Source organism: Rhinoderma darwinii, chromosome 4 (genome assembly GCF_050947455.1).
Source record: "Rhinoderma darwinii isolate aRhiDar2 chromosome 4, aRhiDar2.hap1, whole genome shotgun sequence".
In the NCBI taxonomy this organism is placed as follows: Eukaryota; Metazoa; Chordata; class Amphibia; order Anura; family Rhinodermatidae; genus Rhinoderma; species Rhinoderma darwinii.
Genome location: NC_134690.1, coordinates 405,369,148 through 405,392,719, shown reverse-complemented (window position 1 = coordinate 405,392,719; position 23,572 = coordinate 405,369,148). Strand labels below are relative to the sequence as shown.

Genomic DNA, 23,572 nt, shown 5'->3' with positions numbered 1-23,572 from the left:
TGTGATCGGCGCTGCAATGTAGATTACAGTAACGTTTTTATTTTTAAAAAACGAGCATTTTTGGCCAAGTTATGACCATTTTTGTATTTATGCAAATGAGGCTTGCAAAAGTACAACTGGGCGTGTTTAAAAGTAAAAGTCCAAGTGGGCGTGTATTATGTGCGTACATCGGGGCGTGTATTATGTGCGTACATCGGGGTGTGTTTACTACTTTTACTAGCTGGGCGTTGTGTGTAGAAGTATCATCCACTTCTCTTCACAACGCCCAGCTTCTGGCAGTGCAGACACAGCGTGTTCTCCAGAGATCACGCTGTGTCGTCACTCACAGGTCCTGCATCGTGTCAGACGAGCGAGGACACACCGGCACCAGAGGCTACAGATGATTCTGCAGCAGCATCGCCGTTTGCAGGTAAGTAGCTACATCGATTTACCTGCAAACGCTGATGCTGCTGCAGAATCAACTGAAGCCGATGTGTCCGACATGATGCAGGACCTGTGAGTGACGACACAGCGTGATCTCTGGAGAACACGCTGTGTCTGCACTGCCAGAAGCTGGGCGTTCTGAAGAGAAGTGGATGATACTTCTATACACAACGCCCAGCTAGTAAAAGTAGTAAACACGCCCCGATGTACGCACATAATACACGCCCACTTAGACTTTTACTTTTAAACACGCCCAGTTGTACTTTTGCAAGCCTCATTTGCATAAATACAAAAATGGTCATAACTTGGCCAAAAATGCTCGTTTTTTTAAAATAAAAACGTTACTCTTATCTACATTGCAGCACCGATCACATGCAATAGCAGATAGGGGCTGCAAAATCTGGTGACAGAGCCTCTTAAAGTATTTTTAAGAAATATTAGAAAAAAATATAAGTGTGGCTTCTATGGGCTTTTATTAGCCTCTTCTGGTGTTTATTAGCCTCTCCGTGCGTTTATTAGCCTCTTCTGGCTTTTTTTTTTTTATCTTCTTCTGGCTTTTTTTTTTTATCTTCTTCTGGCTTTTATTAGCCTTTTTGGGCTTCACCACCTCTGGCTTTCCCCCCTCCCGCTCTTATCCACCAGTCGACCACTCCCACCCGAAAATCCTACGCTCCAACTCGATTGTCCACCACGTCCAGTAACACTTACCTGTTGTTGTTGCTTCTATCGTCGAAATGAAATCATAATGAGTTGCAATGAAGGCGAGAAATTAGGTTTGGCGCGTATCATAGAGTTTGGTTGTAGTTGGTAAGAGAGAGAAAAGCAGCTGAGTAAAAAAAAACTCAACTGTGCCTCAGACTCCACGTCCTCGCCCAATATATATATGATAGAATACATTGAAGCTGTATAATAAAAAGTACCAAAAATGTAAAAAAAAAAGATGGACATAGTGGTGATGTTGTTACAACAGGGAATAATCCACATTTCGACCTTTCACAGTAGTTACCTCGAACTTAAAAGAAAAAGACCCAACCAGTGTAGCGGCTCCGTACGTTACTTATTCCCTGCACGCTGCTGTGGGGACAATAAATATGGACCATTGAACAGGATTTTGTCGCTTTTACTGTCTTCTTGGATCTCTGTTTGGGAGTGAAGACCTGAATCTTATCAAGTCTGTTCCCGTCTCACTCTTTACACACTTTTAGCTTTAGCTTTGGATTAATGTGGTGTTTAAACGCTGCAATGTTCTTTTTGTTTTTTAATGACTATTGCCTGTATAATATTATAATTTGTATTAGAGAATATGTTTCATTTACATAACACTGGATAAATGAGGAAATACTTTTCAGTTGGACAGTCCAGTTCAGGCTCGGGGTCCTGTAGAGGTCTGGTTGGGGGAGCTGCTTGCCATGCAGCAGCGTTCATTACATGGAGTCATAAGATCAGCGCACCGCCAGATTAATGATGAAGGCTTCCGGCTTCTCAACTTTCTCAAGAACTTTCCGGCACAGGTAAATGACTGAAATATCAAATATCCTTAACAAAAATGACAAATAAATGCTGTATCTGTGCTGCTGCCCAAGGCTGTGCCCACTGGACACTAAAGTCTTGGGTTGTCATTTTGACCCTTAATGTTTTTCTCAGTCTCAGAATACAACCCTCATCTGGAGCTACTGCCCGTAAACACGTTATTTTCATCAGTTCCCACAGCGAGGCAGATTTACTTTGCAAAATACATCAAAATTCTGTCTCGGCAAGGGCCGTGGTTTGGGGATGAAGGGGTGTGGTCTAGTGGAAAGGGCGTGGCTTAAAATGGGATATCAAAAATGTGCACGATTTTGCCGTAACTTAAGCCAACTAATAGGGGGTATAAGGAAGAAAAGTGTCTAACTAGATACGCCAAATGTATTATTCAGCATGCATCGCCGTGATAAATTTGGCAAATTTTTGGACTGCCTTGACTAAGTTTGCAATGTCTAAAACTTACACAGTATTTCGGACAGGCAGTCCAGTCCTTTGTTTCCTCCAAGAGATAAGCAGTGCAAGATGTGTGTACCGGCCGCTTATTAAAATAGTAAGCTCAGTAGTCTGAGCCTATACAAAGAGAAGAAAATATGACTGTACTTAACCCCTTATGGATGCAGCAATATTTTTTTACGTGTTTTTTTCATCCCTGCATTCCAAGAGTCGTAGCTTTTTAATTTTTCCATTGACGTAGCCATATGAAGATTTGATTTTTGCGGGACAAGTTGTATTATTAATGGCGCCAATTTGGGGCTCATGTTTCGTTGAATAACTTTTATTATTTTTATAAGCGGGGAAATGAAAAAACGCAATTCTGTCATTTTTTTTTTATACATAACATTTTCCCATCACAATATAATACAGTAAATGGCAATACATCTGTCAGTGTTACAAGTAGAGCTGCTGTAATAATTCTGCCTGCTGTTTTTGGAAATAGTCAGCAAGCTGGTGGACTGATACCTAGAATATTTGATGCGGTGACAGAGGGAGTACTCTTCCTGTAATCACTGTTACGGTCGCTAGGGGGTTAATGGGCTGGGATCTGAGTTTCTCTGATCCTGGCTGTTGCAGCTGGATGACTTCTGTATACCCCGGGAACATCCGGCCCATGCTGTAAATGTACAGCAAGTTGCGGGAAGAGGTTAAATCTGTACATTTGTCCAGGTTCTTCCTAACGTTTTAGACACCAATTCCAATAATTCATGTATATTCCACCCTTTGGGTACAGTTATATGATGCTTTCTATAAGAAAATATAGGAGGCTTCCTCCAGCTCACCAGTATGTATATACAGATTTGGACTGCGCATGGATCCACGAGGCGTCACACGGTACAAACACAGCAGAAACGGAAGAATTTGATCCAGCGCTGTTTCCTTAAAAGGAAGTAATATTCCAACTTTATTTCAGACAAGAGTAAAACAACGTGCCATGACTAAGGACAGGTGATCTGTCGGAAACGCGTAGGCTTCCTGCTGAGACAACCGCCCTTACTCCTAGTGGATGTTACTCTAGTCTGATTTAATGTTGGAATATTACGTCCTTTTAACGAAGCAGCGCTGGATCAAATTCTTCCGTTTCTGCGATGCTTTCTATACTCATCTATGAGGCTTAAGAGGGAATTGCTTTCTCCATTTATAACACTGCAGAGATTCATTACATCAATATCATTTTTACAGGTCGGCCTTTTAGGGCTTCAGATAATATGGACACATGACTCAGAAGAATCTTTGTGTACCATAAAGGAAGATAGAAATGTCATGCGAAGCACCAACCAGAAATTTTTGGAAATCCTGAATGCATTAATAGGCCAGACTGTCCTCAACCTGGAGAAATACGAAAGGATCAAGTTTGAGACTCTAATCACGATCCATGTTCACCAGAGGGACATCTTTGATGGCTTGGTAACGTATTTTTATTAGCCATTTACATTTATTATAAAAGATTTATAAAGTAGAATCAAAGCTTTTAAAGGGAAATTTTGTTGGTGTTGGAATATGGAGTTCAGCATATTCACCGATGCAGCGACGCGACACAACCCATGCTGGAAGCAATGGTTAATGCATTGAATGTGGGTGGCATGAAGTCATGGGAAGGCCTATAGTTCTTGTTCTTACTTTCCTGATTTTTACCTGAGCCGGTAGAGCTGTTTGAGGTCACACTGCGCTGTCATATCATTATATTAGGTGAAAATGCACATCCGATCTGCAAAGGACTTTGAGTGGCTGAAGCAGAGCCGATTCTATTTCAAGGACAATCTGGACAAAGTGGTCGTGTCCATCACAGACGTTGACTTTGAGTATCAGAATGAATTTCTGGGCTGTACTGAACGTCTGGTAATCACACAACTCACTGATCGGTATGTCTACCACATGGAAGTTATCGTCAATGGGCACAACTAGAATGTGTTTTAGGTTGTATTCCCATGGTTTCGCGAAACTGCACTGTGTGAATACATCCTTACAATATCTGTGTAACTGGTGATAAAACATCATTAACAAACTTTAGCTGCCCCTCTCTAACGTCTCATACACTAATGTGCGGCTAGTTGTACATTTTATGTGGAAACTGCACTTCTGCTTTTAATATATATATTTTCCCTGTTGAAAATGAGCACCAAAGATGTGATGTATATAGCACATGCTGCACTAAATAAAATAGAAAGAAAACCTGTCAACTTCCAGGGGGCGGAGCATGACTTCTTATTCGTGTTCATTGGGTTCCTGTGTCATGCTCCTCCCCCTCTGCCCTGTGCTAGGCGTAACATACACAGTATTACAGAATGTTCCTTTATAGACCTGTGGGAATGTTTATTGTGGACCGTCTCTTTCATGTGAAAATACAAAGGTTTATATTTGATATTTTTAAATGCTATTAATTTAAAGTTTAAAACATGTTCTTGAAATGTGCACAGACAATGTGACACGGACAGATAGGAAGAAAGGTGACACAGACAGACCGGAAGAAAGGTGACACGGACAGACCGGAAGAAAGGTGACACGGACAGACAGGAAGAAAGGTGACACGGACAGATAGGAAGAAAGGTGACACGGACAGATAGGAAGAAAGGTGACACGGACAGATAGGACGAAAGGTGACACGGACAGACAGGAAGAAAGGTGACACGGACAGACAGGAAGAAAGGTGACACAGACAGACAGGAAGAAAGGTGACACGGACAGACAGGAAGAAAGGTGACACGGACAGATAGGAAGAAAGGTGACACGGACAGACAGGAAGAAAGGTGACACGGACAGACAGGAAGAAAGGTGACACGGACAGACAGGAAGAAAGGTGACACGGACAGATAGGAAGAAAGGTGACACGGACAGACAGGAAGAAAGGTGGCACGGACAGATAGGAAGAAAGGTGACACGGACAGATAGGAAGAAAGGTGACACGGACAGACAGGAAGAAAGGTGACACGGACAGAGGAAGAAAGGTGACACGGACAGATAGGAAGAAAGGTGACACGGACAGATAGGAAGAAAGGTGACACAGACAGACCGGAAGAAAGGTGACACGGACAGACAGGAAGAAAGGTGACACGGACAGATAGGAAGAAAGGTGACACGGACAGATAGGAAGAAAGGTGACACGGACAGATAGGAAGAAAGGTGACACGGACAGATAGGAAGAAAGGTGACACGGACAGACAGGAAGAAAGGTGACACAGACAGACAGGAAGAAAGGTGACACGGACAGACAGGAAGAAAGGTGACACGGACAGATAGGAAGAAAGGTGACACGGACAGATAGGAAGAAAGGTGACACGGACAGACAGGAAGAAAGGTGACACGGACAGACAGGAAGAAAGGTGACACGGACAGACAGGAAGAAAGGTGACACGGACAGATAGGAAGAAAGGTGACACGGACAGACAGGAAGAAAGGTGACACGGACAGACAGGAAGAAAGGTGACACGGACAGACAGGAAGAAAGGTGACACGGACAGATAGGAAGAAAGTTGACACGGACAGATAGGAAGAAAGGTGACACGGACAGACAGGAAGAAAGGTGGCACGGACAGACAGGAAGAAAGGTGACACGGACAGACAGGAAGAAAGGTGACACGGACAGACAGGAAGAAAGGTGACACGGACAGATAGGAAGAAAGGTGACACGGACAGATAGGAAGAAAGGTGACACGGACAGATAGGAAGAAAGGTGACACGGACAGATAGGAAGAAAGGTGACACGGACAGATAGGAAGAAAGGTGACACGGACAGATAGGAAGAAAGGTGACACGGACAGACAGGAAGAAAGGTGACACGGACAGACAGGAAGAAAGGTGACACGGACAGACAGGAAGAAAGGTGACACGGACAGATAGGAAGAAAGGTGACACGGACAGATAGGAAGAAAGGTGACACGGACTACCTGGAAGAAAGGTGACACGGACAGATAGGAAGAAAGGTGACACGGACAGACAGGAAGAAAGGTGACACGGACAGACAGGAAGAAAGGTGACACGGACAGACAGGAAGAAAGGTGACACGGACAGATGGGAAGAAAGGTGACACGGACAGACGGGAAGAAAGGTGACACGGACAGATAGGAAGAAAGGTGACACGGACAGATAGGAAGAAAGGTGACACGGACAGATAGGAAGAAAGGTGACACGGACAGATAGGAAGAAAGGTGACACGGACAGATAGGAAGAAAGGTGACACGGACAGATAGGAAGAAAGGTGACACGGACAGACAGGAAGAAAGGTGACACGGACAGACAGGAAGAAAGGTGACACGGACAGATGGGAAGAACATTAGTATGACGTTACCCTGGACAAAGATGACATTCTCCTAATTCTGCCGTTTTCAGGTGTTACATTACGTTGGCTCAGGCTATAGGAATGAACATGGGAGGAGTTCCCGCTGGTCCCGCTGGCACTGGGAAAACGGAAACCGTGAAGGACATGGGAAAAGCTTTGGGGAAATACGTGGTGGTGTTTAACTGTTCTGATCAGATGGACTTCAGGGGGCTAGGAAGAATCTTTAAAGGTAACACAAGTTGGTTAGAGTTTTTACATATACTGAATCTTATAGGACCGGATAGTTTATAATGTACAAGAGGGAAAGCGTGATGTTCTCGGCCTGTCAAGGGAGGAGAATGCAACTGCGCAGACAAACGACACATACATCAGCGGTCAGTCAGGTGGTGACACCAATGTAGGTAATCTCAAAACACACAAATTATTTTTAATATATTAAAATAGCAAAAGGATTTATTTTCACATTTTCTGTCCATTAGTATTAGTATATCACCAAGTATCTTATTGACATATTCTAATGATTGCACCTCTTACAGTACGTCCCCCAGGTGAATTACAGCTTACTGACCTTTTTCAGATTAGTTGCAGATATTTGTGTTTTTCTCTTCTATTTGTAGGTCTCGCTCAGTCAGGGTCCTGGGGCTGCTTTGATGAATTTAACCGTATTAAGCTCCCAGTTCTGTCAGTGGCTGCGCAGCAGATTTATATAGTCTTATCTGCAAGAAAAGAAAGGAGAAAACATTTTATTTTCAGTGATGGGGACATAGTTAACCTAAATCCAGAATTTGGAATATTTTTGACAATGGTAAGTTTGTGTTATTGCAAATATCCAAGTTATATCATTTTTGGAACTTTTAATGGGATCTTACCTAAATTTCATGTGTGTTTCCATTAGAATCCTGGATATGCTGGGCGTCAGGAGCTCCCTGAGAACCTGAAGATACAATTTAGAACTGTTTCTATGATGGTACCTGACCGACAGGTGATACATTTGTATATCTCAAAGATAAAATCCTAATGTTCTTGTTTGTGGCATTAGGGGGCACAGTAGTCATCTCTATAGACTCCTGCCATTGGGGGCTGACTCTAGAAACAAATATTGTCTCTTCTTACACACCCTATACCAATTCTACAGATTCTGAGCAGATCAATCCCAACGCAGTGTCTGTAGGAGGCAGACACTACTCTAGCTTGTAAGGTTGCCTATATATATATCTCATACTTGCCAACTGTCCCGATTTTGGCAGGAGCCTCCCGCAAACTGGACCGCAAAAGGGGCAGAGCTTATACAAATTTGCTGCAAGAGTGGGCATTTCTGAGAGTTGTGAGGGCTCCCGGGGAAGAATGGGGCAGACTTAAATTGTCCAAATTTTTGGAATTTAAATGTCGGTAAGCCGGCCCGACTTCCAACTTTCTCTGCCACACAATTGAGGTGCACTGAAGAGGTAACCCTACTAGTTATTATTTCTTTGAGCGAAAGACTGGGGCCCACATACCAGGGTGCCAGACCATGTGACTATGTGGCCCTTGGAGAGAGGTGGCCCAGCGCTGGTTGGTCCCAACACCTTTCATACTGGTTTACAAGAACCTGTGCAGTACTCCCCTCTCCAGAGAAACTTCAATATTAGCAAGGATGGGTAATAATTAAAATAACAACACATCATTTTATAAAATGTAAGCAGACAACAGTTAGAAGCAAATGTAAGCATAGCACAAATTGCAGTGGAGAGCAACAAAAACGAGGATCTAAAATAGTAAGCAAAATATGTAGACCCTATAGTAAAGACCAGAGCTGTCGAAAGTTGCCAAAAAATGTATGGGTCATTACCTAGCTTTACACAATAAGGCCTGATACTCACGAACGTTGTATACGGTACGTCCGTGTGCTGTGCGTGAAAACAACGGACCTATGCAACTCAATGGGGATATTCAGATGCGTGATTTTTCACGCAGCGTGTTTCCGTTGCATGAAACTCACTGCATGTTCTATTTTGGTGCGTTTTTGCGGAAAATCACGGACATCACACGGACGTCTTCCGTGTGCTGTCCGTGATTCACGCACCAGTTGCTAAAGAAATGCAGAGAAAAGAATAAAGAAATAAAAAAATGTTCACCAACACCGACATGAAAAACTGATGCCACACGGAAAAAAACACTGATGGCGCACGGAACTGTAATACAGGAAGAACGCTGCGTTTTTTACGTGCGTAAAATGGACACGATCGTGTGAATCAAGCCTAATAGTGAGGGGGGGCCATAACCAAAGCAAGTACTAGAATAACCATGAGAGAGAACCATAGCATTTATACAGGAGAATAAAATGTCTTAACAACGGGCAGAATAAGCTGGACCCAGTAAACGGGCAGAGAACACAGTATACAAACCCAGTCATGAGCCCCAGCAACATAACCCTGAAACTGCATATAGTGATATATGACCATCTGTATAGCATGAAAATATGAGGGCTTAGCATGGGAATGGTGTAAGTATCATGGCTGGATCCAGTTTAAGGGCAGAGGAAAGGGCACCAGGCACCAGATGAGTAGCTGTCTCAGCAGACCCGCCAATATCCGAGCATGCCCTCGAGGGGCCGAAACAGAGAAGAAAGTTTGGCTCAAAGTTACTTTGGCCAGGCGTCAGGATCCTCATGGGTCCAGCACAAGAGTGGCCGGAATAGTGTGTCGATGGGGCCGCGGGTCCACGTGGTGACCTGGTACCTGCAGCACCAGAAGCCTGAGTTGAAGAACATCCATTGCCTCATACACCCGTCTTATGGAGAATGGAGTGGTCCAGGGTAAGCAGCCATAGTGCAGCGGCGTGCAGTGAAGCTTAGAGGCCGGATGGAGACATGGCAGGCGCTAGGCCTGAGCACATAACCTCCACAAAAAGTGGGATTCCAACACTTTCCTTCCCGGTGCCATGGTCACAGTAGGTAGCTGAAGTTCAGTATGCTGTAGTGGCTTCAATTCAGGCAAATCTAGGCCTTCAGACGGCAAATTTGTGCAGAAAAGTTAGGGTAAGTAAGAAGAGCTGAAATTAGATGCGTCTGAGCCCAAGCGCTGCCAGCCAAACCCTCTTCCCCACATGTGCATAGCCATTTTAAATAAAGCACTTTCCTCTCTGATTGATTGACATGCACCACCGGACATCCCTGCCAGCCCCGCCGCAACACTCATTGCAGTGGCAGCTGGTGGGGAGAGCCGTGTCTGGGTTAGATGAGCATGTGACACCTCAACTTCAACCTTCTATATGAACTTCTTTTGTCTGATCATCACCTTTGTCTGATCTTCTGGTGCCTTGGATCCTGTCTGGTACTGACCCGCACTGCTAGAGACCTCGGCCTGCTCCTCTAAACGCTTCTACTTATGTTGTATCTGTATTTTGTAGTTCTATTGATCTTCTCTGATCACCTGACTAACTACATTGTGTCAAAGTCCTGGGGCCAATTGAATACATGCGAACGTAACATAAGTTCTACAGGAAAGCCGGGGGCTATAGGTGAACACATGACCTGCTGGCACCTTGATCACCTGGTATATTCTGCATGATTTTTATAGAACTACTAAGTCTGCATATTTTTGCTGTTTCAGATTATAATAAGAGTAAAGCTTGCCAGCTGTGGGTTTCTGGACAACGTGTCCTTGTCTCAGAAATTTTATGTGCTGTATAAACTCTGTGAAGAACAGCTGTCAAAACAGGTATGTACTTTGTCAGCCATTTAACCCTATCGCTGCCAAGGACGTGGGTATTACATCATGACTTTAAATGTCCATAGGGTAAAATGGGCCCAAGTTATGCCAAAAGGCTATGCTTTTCAATATAGGGGGATACTGCAAAAAATATGGCGTTGTATACGTTTTTTTTTCTTTTTACAGTGGGCCAATGGGCGATGTATGCAATGATATGGTATAGGCCAAACATCCACCACCAACACCATGTGAACAGAGCCTGAAGGTGGTCATACACTTTAGATAGTTGTTGGCTGAATACTCGTTGGGCCGACCGCTATTCCTCCCAAATAAGCCGCTGCCAGACTCTTTCAGCGGTTTATCTCCCGCAGGAACAAAGGATCGGGCATGTTGAAATCTGACATGCTTGATCCTTCTCTCCCATCGACATCTGCCATCGGAGTCAGAACTGCCCATTACAGCAGTTTCACTGAAATCGGAGGGTACGGTCGGCCTCCATCTGATGTGTATGGGCACCTTTACCAGGCTACAATATATTACAGGGATCAAAGGTGTTTAACCCCTTCGCACACCGTGACGTGCTATTACTTCCTGGTGCGGGGGGGTGTCATGTATGGAGCGCGCTCACGTGCTGACAACACTCCTTACCCTGTGGGTGTTAGCTGTGTTTTACAGCTGACACCCGGGACTAACGGGCAGGAACAGCGATCCCACATTTGCTGGCCGTTTAACCCTTTAAGTACAGCATCTGAGGTGTTGAAAAGAGGCTGATGGCACCCTCCGACAGCTCATTGCCACCCCCGCAACGCGGGAGGGGGGGGGATGCTTGTCATGACACCCAGGACTGCCTTCACTCTGCCTCTGTTAAGCCCTGCTGGGCTTAACAGAAGGCTGTATAAATTACTATACAGTGCAATACATTAGTATGGCGGTGTATTGTACCAGCAATCCAACGATCACTGGTTCAAATCCCATAGCGGGGCTAATAAAATGTGTAAAAAAAAGTGAAATAAAGTTTTTAGTAATGATAATTATTCAAATATTAAAAGTTAAAAAAAAATACCTATTCCCATTTTTCCTCTAAAAGTAATTTAAAAAATAAAAAAACAAACAAAAAACATTTCATGTGAGCACAGCCAGTAAGAAAATGTTCTTCTTCCAAAACTTTTTTTTCTATTAGGTGTTAAAATAACTGCTAAGCGAAATTAATTTATCAGAGAATTTAGACTTTTATTCACATTCCTATTCAGGGTATATTAACACGTGACGGTAGCAACTGTAATTACCGTGCGGACAAAAAAAAGCATCACAAAACCACGGTAATTTAAGGTCAAACCGTATGCTGCATGTTTTGTGTCTGCGTGGAATATTACCGATGTCACTGGCACGTGTGAATACACCCTAATAATTTGTTCTAAATCAGTGAAATATACTAACCCGTAGCACATTCATCCATAAAACATGTATAATTACGTAGGTTCATTATGACTTTGGCTTGAGAAACATCCTGTCAGTTTTGAGAACACTGGGGGCACAGAAAAGAGCAAGACCGGAGGAGAGTGAATCCAGTATTGTGATGAGAGGATTGCGAGATATGAACCTTTCCAAGCTGGTATGTGTCGAACCTACAGTTAATATAAGTGCGTTAAATAAACCAAAGTAACTGAAATAATGTGTAACGGGTGAGTGTTCTCCTAATAGTAGACCGTGAAGCTGAAATTCCCCTTTAATATAGTAATAGTTTGTAAGGCTGAAAAAAGACTGTCCAGTTTAGCCTATTAGGGGACAGTCACACGCGGCAGATTTTGTTGCAGAAATTTTTGCGACTGAAAATCAATTCCATTCATCTGAATAGGGTTGTTTCTGCAGAAGGTGAATGGATTTCTGCAAAACTCCATTCAGATGAATGGAATTGATTATCAGTCGCAGAAATTTCTACAACAAAATCTGCTGCGTGTGACTGTCCCATTCTTCTGCCATGTTGATCAAGAGGAAGGCAGTTCCCACCAGCTGGTGTTGATCTCTCCTATGTGCAGTTCCCCCTAGCTGGTGTTCAGTAGCTGCAGTCTCTCCTATGTGCAGTTCCCACCAGCTGGTGTTCAGTAGTCACGATCTCTCCTATGTGCAGTTCCCACTAGCTGGTGTTTAGTAGCTGCAGTCTCTCCTATGTGCAGTTCTCACCAGCTGGTGTTCAGTAGTCACGATCTCTCCTATGTGCAGTTCCTCCTAGCTGGGGTTCAGTAGCTGCAGTCTCTCCTATGTGCAGTTCCCACTAGCTGGTGTTCAGTAGTCACGATCTCTCATATGTGCAGTTCCCACTAGCTGGTGTTCAGTAGCTGCAGTCTCTCCTATGTGCAGCTCCCACCAGCTGGTGTTCAGTAGTCAAGATCTCTCCTATGTGCAGTTCCCACTAGCTGGTGTTTAGTAGCTGCAGTCTCTCCTTTGTGCAGTTCCCCCTAGCTGGTGTTCAGTATTTGCAGTCTCTCCTATGTGCAGTTCCCCCTAGCTGGGGTTCAGTAGCTGCAGTCTCTCCTATGTGCAGTTCTCACCAGCTGGTGTTCAGTAGTCAGATCTCTCCTATGTACAGTTCCCATTAGCTGGTGTTCAGTAGCTGCATTTTCTCCTATGTGCAGTTCCCACCAGCTGGTGTTCAGTAGTCATGATCTCTCCTATGTGCAGTTCCCACTAGCTGGTGTTCAGTAGCTGCAGTCTCTCCTATGTGCAGTTCTCACCAGCTGGTGTTCAGTAGTCGATCTCTCTTATGTGCAGTTCCTCCTAGCTGGGGTTCAGTAGCTGCAGTCTCTCCTATGTGCAGTTCCAACTAGCTGGTGTTCAGTAGTCACGATCTCTCCTATGTGCAGTTCCCACTAGCTGGTGTTAAGTAGCTGCAGTCTCTCCTATGTGCAGCTCCCACCAGCTGGTGTTCAGTAGTCAAGATCTCTCCTATGTGCAGTTCCCACCAGCTGGTGTTCAGTAGTCACGATCTCTCCTATGTGCAGTTCCCACTAGCTGGTGTTCAGTAGCTGCAGTCTCACCTATGTGCAGTTCCCACCAGCTGGTGTTCAGTAGTCACGATCTCTCTTATGTGCAGTTCTCACCAGCTGGTGTTCAGTAGTCACGATCTCTCCTATGTGCAGTTCCCATTAGCTGGTGTTCAGTAGCTGCATTTTCTCCTATGTGCAGTTCCCACCAGCTGGTGTTCAGTAGTCACGATCTCTCCTATGTGCAGTTCCCACTAGCTGGTGTTCAGTAGCTGCAGTCTCTCCTATGTGCAGTTCTCACCAGCTGGTGTTCAGTAGTCACGATCTCTCCTATGTGCAGTTCCTCCTAGCTGGGGTTCAGTAGCTGCAGTCTCTCCTATGTGCAGTTCCCACTAGCTGGTGTTCAGTAGTCACGATCTCTCATATGTGCAGTTCCCACTAGCTGGTGTTCAGTAGCTGCAGTCTCTCCTATGTGCAGCTCCCACCAGCTGGTGTTCAGTAGTCAAGATCTCTCCTATGTGCAGTTTCCCACCAGCTGGTATTCAGTAGTCACGATCTCTCCTATGTGCAGTTCCCCCTAGCTGATGTTTAGTAGCTGCGGTCTCTCCTTTGTGCAGTTCCCCCTAGCTGGTGTTCAGTAGCCGTGGTCTCTCCAACGTGCACCCCCCAGCTTGTGTTCAGTCTCCTCTTATGCACATTTGGGATCATCTTTGTAAAGAAAGTCAGATACAAGGGTCACACTGAAATGTAATTTTAATTAACTGATTTTGTTTATGTCATGTACGTCGCAACAGTTTTTTTTTTTTTATTGGCACACCATACCAAAAAGGTTGCCTACCCCTGATCTAGATCATGTAAAGGGAGAGACAAGAAGGCAGTACTATCTGTACAAACATCATCTTCATGAAGAGACAAGGGAGACAGTACTATCTGTACCTATATAATTTACAAGGAAAGACAGGGAGGCAGTACTATCTGTACCTACATCATCTTCATGAAGAGACAAGGGAGACAGTACTATCTGTACCTATATAATTTACAAGGAAAGACAGGGAGGCAGTACTATCTGTACCTACATCATTTACAGGGAAAGACAGGGAGGCAGTACTATCTGTACCTACATCATATACAGGGAAAGACAGTGAGGCAGTACTATCTGTACCTACATCATTTACAGAAAGAGACAAGGGAGGCAGTACTATCCGTACCTACATCATTTACCAGGAGAGACAGGGAGGCAGTATTATCTGTACCTACATCATTTACAGGGAGAGACAGGGAGGCAGTACTATCTGTACCTACATCATTTACAGGGAAAGACAGGGAGGCAGTATTATCTGTACCTACATCATTTACAGGGAGAGACAGGGAGGCAGTACTATCTGTACAGACAGGGAGGCAGTACTATGTACCTATATCCTTTACAGGGAGAAAAAGGGGGACAGGATTACCAGTGTTTGTATCATTTAAACAATATAACAGAATAAAAAAATAAAAATCAACAGCATTCCACATATATTGCAGATTTTGATATGGATTTTCAGGCTGTTTACTATAAACCATCCACTGTGTGTGACCATTACCTTATATTACTGATCTGCTTTGTAGACATTTCTGGGCAGTTCTTTCTTCAATGCTTCTCCGTCAGGATTTGTCATTAATGCCGTTATATCATTCATATGTTTTCCCTCAGGTTGATGAAGATGAACCCCTCTTCTGTAGTCTGATCAATGACCTTTTCCATGGCATTCAGTTAGACAGAAATTCATACATGGATCTCCAAAAAGCTGTAACAAGTCAAGTGAAAATATCTGGACTGGTAAATCATCCACCTTGGAACCTTAAACTTATCCAGGTAAAGAACTAAAGTCTTTGCTTGGAAGTTGAGAAATTTAACGGATTGCACACATATGTCTGACCTCTGGCAACAATGACAAGAACGAAGGGGACACTTTAAGTTTGGGGGGGGGGGCAGTAAGGGTTCTCCTGATGAGAAATGCAGATCACGCAGAATGGTGGTGATCTACTCTTGTCACCCGATGCAGACATTGACTGTTGCTATGCAATAGTCCAGGAAAATTACAGCAAATATGTTACCGTGCAGAAAGCCAAAAGAAACACCACTGCTTTCAGACTTTATCATCTCACATAGGAAAGTAATTCCCTCTCCATGAATCAACAGTTTATGTTGCAGCTTTAGGTGTTAAAGGAAAATGTTAATTTCTTTCTTGTATCTTACAGCTGTATGAAACATCTCAAGTACGTCATGGGCTCATGACTCTTGGTCCTAGCGGTTCTGGAAAATCCTCAGTTATCAATTTGCTCATGAAAGCCATGACAGAATGTGGTTTTCCACATCGAGAGGTGCGCATGAACCCGAAGGCTATTACGGCACCTCAGATGTTTGGACGCCTGGATACAGCAACCAATGACTGGACAGATGGAATATTTTCTACATTGTGGAGGAAGACACTGAAAACCAAAAAAGGTATCATTTACTGTATGGGTTTTTCTTCTATTCGGACCTATAGCGTTAAAACAGACCTCCCACTATACAAAAAACACCCTCATGTGTACAATAGACTGTAAAACAATTCACCTAATTATTCGGGACCCACTTCAAGGGAAGGCGCTTAGCAGGCTCTGTACAGTCATCCAATGTAGAATAAACACCTTGCATTATAGAAGCTCACCTAAGCTAGGTGTTAGGAGGTGCATCTGTCCACGAGTATGCTGACTTTCGATAAAAAACTTACAAATTGGTAAGTATAATACAGGATGTAACCCAGGATCAATACAGGATAAGTTATGTAATGTATGTACACAGTGACTCCACCAGCAGAATAGTGAGTGCAGCTCTGGAGTATAATAAAGGATGTAACCCAAGATCAGTACAGGATAAGTAATGTATGTACACAGTGACTCCACCAACAGAATAGTGAGTGCAGCTCTGGAGTATAATACAGGATGTAACTCAGGATCAGTACAGGATAAGTAATGTATGTACACAGTGACTCCACCAACAGAATAGTGAGTGCAGCTCTGGAGTATAATACAAGATGTAACCCAGGATCAGTACAGGATAAGTAATGTATGTACACAGTGACTCCACCAGCAGAATAGTGATTACAGCTCTGGAGTATAATACAGGATGTAACTCAGGATCAGTACAGGATAAGTAATGTAATGTACACAGTGACTCCACCAGCAGAAAAGTGAGTGCAGCTCTGGAGTATAATACAGGATATAACTCCGGATCAGTACAGGATAAGTATTGTAATGTATGTACACAGTGACTACACCAGCAGAATAGTGAGTGCAGCTCTGGAGTATAATACAGGATGTAACTCAGGATCAGTACAGGATAAGTAATGTAATGTATGTACACAGTGACTCCACCAGCAGAATAGTGAGTGCAGCTCTGGAGTATAATACAGGATGCAACTCAGGATCATTACAGGATAAGCAATATATTGGACTTACAAATTGACTCACCTTATTTTGTAGATTAATTATATATATATATACACACACAGTCGTGGACATAATTGTTGGAACATTGTCTGTGAACATAGAGCTGATGATAAAAAAGCGAGACCGGAATTTGCCAAAATGCATATTGACAAGCCACAAAGCTTCTGGTATAATGTTCTTTGGGCAGATGAGACAAAACTGGAGCTTTTTGGCAAGTCACGTCAGCTCTATGTTCACAGACGCAAACATGAAGCATACAAAGAAAAGAACATTGTACTTACTGTGAGACATGGAGGAGGCTCGCTTATGTTTTGGGGCTGTTTTGCTGCATCTGGCACAGGGCGTCTTGAATCTGCGCAGGGTAATATGAAATCTCAAAACTATCAAGGCATTCTGGAGTGAATGTGCTGCCCAGTGTCAGGAGGCTTGGTCTCAGCCGCAGGTCATGGGTTCTCCAACAGGATAATGACCAAAAACACAAAGCTAAAAACATCCAAGAATGTCCAAGAGCAAAGCATTGGACTATTGTGAAGTGGCTTCTATGAGCCCTGATCTAAATTCTATTGAACATCTCTGGAAGGAGCTGAAATCTGCCATCTGGAGAAGTCACCTTCACACCTGAGACAGCCGGAGCTCACGAGGAGCGGCCAAAATACCTGTGGACAGGTGCAGAAGTCTCACTGAGAGTTACATAAATGGTTTGTTTGCAGTAATTGCCTCAAATGGTTGAGAAACAAAATATTACGTTAAGGGGACCATCATTATCGTCCGGCCAGTTTCAGTTTAAGACAGTGTGCGCCGCGCAACTGTACGTCCTGGTGCGGGAAGAGTTTAAGGACACTGCTCTCTTTTAGTTTTCTTCCTATCTCTCTGACCGCTCGTTCAGTGTGTCATTTGCTGGTTCTAATTCTTCTCCTCTTCCCCTTGATGTCGGAGTTCCTCAGGGATCAGTCCTAGGTCCGCTCCTCTTTTCACAGCCCCTATTAGACAAACCATGAGCAGATTTGGCTTTCAGTACCATCTCTACGCTGATGACAATCAATTTTATACCTCTTCACATGACATCAACCCTGCTCTAATACAAAACACCAGTGATTATCTGTCCTCTGTCTCTATCATCATGTCCTCCAGTGATTGTCTATCCGCTGTCTCTAACATCATGCCCTCCCGTGATTGTCTGTCTGCTGTCTCTATCATCATGCCCTCCAGTGATTGTCTGTCCTCTGTCTCTATCATCATGTCCTCCAGTGATTGTCTGTCCTCTGTCTCTATCATCATGCCCTCCAGTGATTGTCTGTCCGCTGTCTCTATCATCATGTCCTCCAGTGATTGTCTGTCCTCTGTCTCTATCATCATGTCCTCCAGTGATTTTCTGTCAGCTGTCTACCATCATGCCCTCCAGTGATTGTCTGTCCGATGTCTCTATCATCATATCCTCCAGTGATTGTCTGTCCTCTGTCTCTATCATCATGTCCTCCAGTGATTGTCTGTCCTCTGTCTCTATCATCATGCCCTCCAGTGATTGTCTGTCCGCTGTCTCTATCATCCTGTCCTCCAGTGATTGTCTGTTCTCTGTCTCTATCATCATGTCCTCCAGTGATTGTCTGTCCTCTGTCTCTATCATCGTGTCCTCCAGTGATTGTCTGTCCTCTGTCTCTATCATCATGCCCTCCAGTGATTGTCTGTCCACTGTCTCTATCATCATGTCCTCCAGTGATTGTCTTTCAGCTGTCTCTATCATCATTTCCTCCAGTGATTGTCTGTCAGCTGTCTCTATCATCATGTCCTCCAGTGAATGTCTGTCCTTTGTCTCTATCATCATGTCCTCCAGTGATTGTCCGTCCGCTGTCTCTATCATCATGTCCTCCAGTGATTGTCTGTCTGCTGTTTCAATCATCATGCCCTCCCGTGATTGTCTGTCTGCTGTCTCTATCATCATGTTCTCCAGTGATTGTCCGCTGTCTCTATTATCATGTCCTCCAGTAATTGTCTGTCCGCTGTCTCTATCATCATGTCCTCCAGTGATTGTCTGTCCGCTGTCTCTATCATCATGTCCTCCAGTGATTGTCTGTCTGCTGTCTCTATCATCATGTTCTCCAGTGATTGTCCGCTGTCTCTATTATGTCCTCCAGTAATTGTCTGTCCGCTGTCTCTATCATCATGTCCTCCAGTGATTGTCTGTCCGCTGTCTCTATCATCATGTCCTCCAGTGATTGTCTGTCTGCTGTCTCTATCATCATGTCTTCCAGTGATTCTGTCCGCTGTCTCTATCATCATGTCCTCCAGTGATTGTCTGTCTGCTGTCTCTATCATCATGTCCTCCAGTAATTGTCTGTCAGCTGTCTCTATCATGTCCTCCAGTGATTGTCTGTCCGCTGTCTCTATCATCATGTCCTCCAGTGATTGTCTGTCTGCTGTCTCTATCATCATGTCCACCAGTGATTGTCTGTTCTCTGTCTCTATCATCATGTCCTCCAGTAATTGTCTGTCAGCTGTCTCTATCATCATGTCCGCCAGTGATTGTCTGTCTGCTGTCTCTATCATCATGTCCTCCAGTGATTGTCTGTCCTCTGTCTCTATCATGTCCTCCAGTGATTGTCTGTCTGCTGTCTCTATCATCATGTCCGCCAGTGATTGTCTGTCTGCTGTCTCTATCATCATGTCCACCAGTGATTGTCTGTTCTCTGTCTCTATCATCATGTCCTCCAGTAATTGTCTGTCAGCTGTCTCTATCATCATGTCCGCCAGTGATTGTCTGTCTGCTGTCTCTATCATCATGTCCGCCAGTGATTGTCTGTCCGCTGTCTCTATCATCATGTCCTCCAGTGATTGTCTGTCTGCTGTCTCTATCATCATGTCTTCCAGTGATTCTGTCCGCTGTCTCTATCATCATGTCCTCCAGTGAATGTCTGTCCTCTGTCTCTATCATCATGTCCTCCAGTGATTGTCTGTCCGCTGTTTCAATCATCATGCCCTCCCGTGATTGTCTGCTGTCTCTATTATCATGTCCTCCAGTAATTGTCTGTCCGCTGTCTCTATCATCATGTCCTCCAGTGATTGTCTGTCTGCTGTCTCTATCATCATGTCTTCCAGTGATTCTCTCCGCTGTCTCTATCATCATGTCCTCCAGTGATTGTCTGTCCGCGGTCTCTATCATCATGTCCTCCAGTGATTGTCTGTCTGCTGTCTCTATCATCATGTCCTCCAGTAATTGTCTGTCAGCTGTCTCTATCATGTCCTCCAGTGATTGTCTGTCCGCTGTCTCTATCATCATGTCCTCCAGTGATTGTCTGTCTGCTGTCTCTATCATCATGTCCACCAGTGATTGTCTGTTCTCTGTCTCTATCATCATGTCCTCCAGTAATTGTCTGTCAGCTGTCTCTATCATCATGTCCGCCAGTGATTGTCTGTCTGCTGTCTCTATCATCATGTACTCCAGTGATTGTCTGTCCTCTGTCTCTATCATGTCCTCCATTGATTGTCTGTCTGCTGTCTCTATTATCATGTCCTCCAGTGATTGTCTGTCTGCTGTCTCTATCATCATGTCCTATAGTGATTGTCTGTCCGAGGTCTCTAGCATCATGTCCTCCAGTGATTGTCTGTCCGCTGTCTCTGTCATCATGTCCTCCAGTGATTGTCCTCTGTCTCTATCATCATGCCCTCCAGTGATTGTCTGTCCACTGTCTCTATCATCATGTCCTCCAGTGAATGTCTGTCAGCTGTCTCTATCATCATGTCCTCCAGTGATTGTCTGTCTGCTGTCTCTATCATCACGTCCTCCAGTGATTGTCCGCTGTCTCTATCATCATGTTCTCCAGTGATTGTCTGTCTGCTGTCTCTATCATCATGTCCTTCAGTGATTGTCTGTCAGCTGTCTCTATCATCATGTCCTCCAGTAATTGTCTGTCCTCTGTCTCTATCATGTCCTCCAGTGATTGTCTGTCCGCTGTCTCTATCATCATGTCCTCCAGTGATTGTCTGTCCTCTGTCTCTATCATCATGTCCTCCAGTGATTTTCTGTCAGCTGTCTACCATCATGCCCTCCAGTGATTGTCTGTCCGATGTCTCTATCATCATGTCCTCCAGTGATTGTCTGTCCTCTGTCTCTATCATCCTGTCCTCCAGTGATTGTCTGTTCTCTGTCTCTATCATCATGTCCTCCAGTGATTGTCTGTCCTCTGTCTCTATCATCGTGTCCTCCAGTGATTGTCTGTCCTCTGTCTCTATCATCATGCCCTCCAGTGATTGTCTGTCCACTGTCTCTATCATCATGTCCTCCAGTGATTGTCTTTCAGCTGTCTCTATCATCATGTCCTCCAGTGATTGTCTGTCAGCTGTCTCTATCATCATGTCCTCCAGTGAATGTCTGTCCTTTGTCTCTATTATCATGTCCTCCAGTAATTGTCTGTCCGCTGTCTCTATCATCATGTCCTCCAGTGATTGTCTTTCCGCTGTCTCTATCATCATGTCCTCCAGTGATTGTCTGTCTGCTGTCTCTATCATCATGTCTTCCAGTGATTCTGTCCGCTGTCTCTATCATCATGTCCTCCAGTGATTGTCTGTCTGCTGTCTCTATCATCATGCCCTCCAGTAATTGTCTGTCAGCTGTCTCTATCATGTCCTCCAGTGATTGTCTGTCCGCTGTCTCTATCATCATGTCCTCCAGTGGTTGTCTGTCTGCTGTCTCTATCATCATGTCCACAAGTGATTGTCTGTTCTCTGTCTCTATCATCATGTCCTCCAGTAATTGTCTGTCAGCTGTCTCTATCATCATGTCCGCCAGTGATTGTCTGTCTGCTGTCTCTATCATCATGTCCTCCAGTGATTGTCTGTCCTCTGTCTCTATCATGTCCTCCAGTGATTGTCTGTCTGTTGTCTCTATTATCATGTCCTCCAGTGATTGTCTGTCTGCTGTCTCTATCATCATGTCCTATAGTGATTGTCTGTCCTCTGTCTCTATCATGTCCTCCAGTGATTGTCTGTCTGCTGTCTCTATTATCATGTCCTCCAGTGATTGTCTGTCTGCTGTCTCTATCATCATGTCCTCCAGTAATTGTCTGTCCGCTGTCTCTATCATCATGTCCTCCAGTGATTGTCTGTCTGCTGTCTCTATCATCATGTCTTCCAGTGATTCTGTCCGCTGTCTCTATCATCATGTCCTCCAGTGAATGTCTGTCCTCTTTCTCTATCATCATGTCCTCCAGTGATTGTCTGTCCGCTGTTTCAATCATCATGCCCTCCCGTGATTGTCTGTCAGCTGTCCTCTATCATCATGTTCTCCAGTGATAGTCCGCTGTCTCTATTATCATGTCCTCCAGTAATTGTCTGTCCGCTGTCTCTATCATCATGTCCTCCAGTGATTGTCTGTCCGCGGTCTCTATCATCATGTCCTCCAGTGATTGTCTGTCTGCTGTCTCTATCATCATGTCCTCCAGTAATTGTCTGTCAGCTGTCTCTATCATGTCCTCCAGTGATTGTCTGTCCGCTGTCTCTATCATCATGTCCTCCAGTGATTGTCTGTCCTCTGTCTCTATCATCATGTCCTCCAGTGATTTTCTGTCAGCTGTCTACCATCATGCCCTCCAGTGATTGTCTGTCCGATGTCTCTATCATCATGTCCTCCAGTGATTGTCTGTCCTCTGTCTCTATCATCATGTCCTCCAGTGATTGTCTGTCCTCTGTCTCTATCATCATGCCCTCCAGTGATTGTCTGTCCGCTGTCTCTATCATCCTGTCCTCCAGTGATTGTCTGTTCTCTGTCTCTATCATCATGTCCTCCAGTGATTGTCTGTCCTCTGTCTCTATCATCGTGTCCTCCAGTGATTGTCTGTCCTCTGTCTCTATCATCATGCCCTCCAGTGATTGTCTGTCCACTGTCTCTATCATCATGTCCTCCAGTGATTGTCTTTCAGCTGTCTCTATCATCATGTCCTCCAGTGATTGTCTGTCAGCTGTCTCTATCATCATGTCCTCCAGTGAATGTCTGTCCTTTGTCTCTATCATCATGTCCTCCAGTGATTGTCTGTCCACTGTCTCTATCATCATGTCCTCCAGTGATTGTCTGTCCGCTGTTTCAATCATCATGCCCTCCCGTGATTGTCTGTCTGCTGTCTCTATCATCATGTTCTCCAGTGATTGTCCGCTGTCTCTATTATCATGTCCTCCAGTAATTGTCTGTCCGCTGTCTCTATCATCATGTCCTCCAGTGATTGTCTGTCCGCTGTCTCTATCATCATGTCCTCCAGTGATTGTCTGTCTGCTGTCTCTATCATCATGTCTTCGAGTGATTCTGTCCGCTGTCTCTATCATCATGTCCTCCAGTGATTGTCTGTCTGCTGTCTCTATCATCATGTCCTCCAGTAATTGTCTGTCAGCTGTCTCTATCATGTCCTCCAGTGATTGTCTGTCCGCTGTCTCTATCATCATGTCCTCCAGTGATTGTCTGTCTGCTGTCTCTATCATCATGTCCACAAGTGATTGTCTGTTCTCTGTCTCTATCATCATGTCCTCCAGTAATTGTCTGTCAGCTGTCTCTATCATCATGTCCGCCAGTGATTGTCTGTCTGCTGTCTCTATCATCATGTCCTCCAGTGATTGTCTGTCCTCTGTCTCTATCATGTCCTCCAGTGATTGTCTGTCTGTTGTCTCTATTATCATGTCCTCCAGTGATTGTCTGTCTGCTGTCTCTATCATCATGTCCTATAGTGATT

General features: G+C 44.4%; 1 protein-coding gene across 1 annotated transcript in view; it reads left to right on the top strand.

Moving 5' to 3' along the window:
• The window catches only part of DNAH8 (dynein axonemal heavy chain 8), a 329,590-nt gene that overhangs the window by 211,861 nt on the left and 94,157 nt on the right, over nt 1-23,572 (top strand). The window contains exons 42-51 of the mRNA XM_075863774.1: nt 1,773-1,934; nt 3,625-3,849; nt 4,132-4,304; nt 6,769-6,947; nt 7,336-7,523; nt 7,614-7,700; nt 10,309-10,416; nt 11,885-12,019; nt 15,082-15,243; nt 15,630-15,876. Coding sequence (XP_075719889.1) covers nt 1,773-1,934; nt 3,625-3,849; nt 4,132-4,304; nt 6,769-6,947; nt 7,336-7,523; nt 7,614-7,700; nt 10,309-10,416; nt 11,885-12,019; nt 15,082-15,243; nt 15,630-15,876 — 1,666 coding nt within the window. The remainder of the gene's footprint in view (nt 1-1,772; nt 1,935-3,624; nt 3,850-4,131; nt 4,305-6,768; nt 6,948-7,335; nt 7,524-7,613; nt 7,701-10,308; nt 10,417-11,884; nt 12,020-15,081; nt 15,244-15,629; nt 15,877-23,572) is intronic.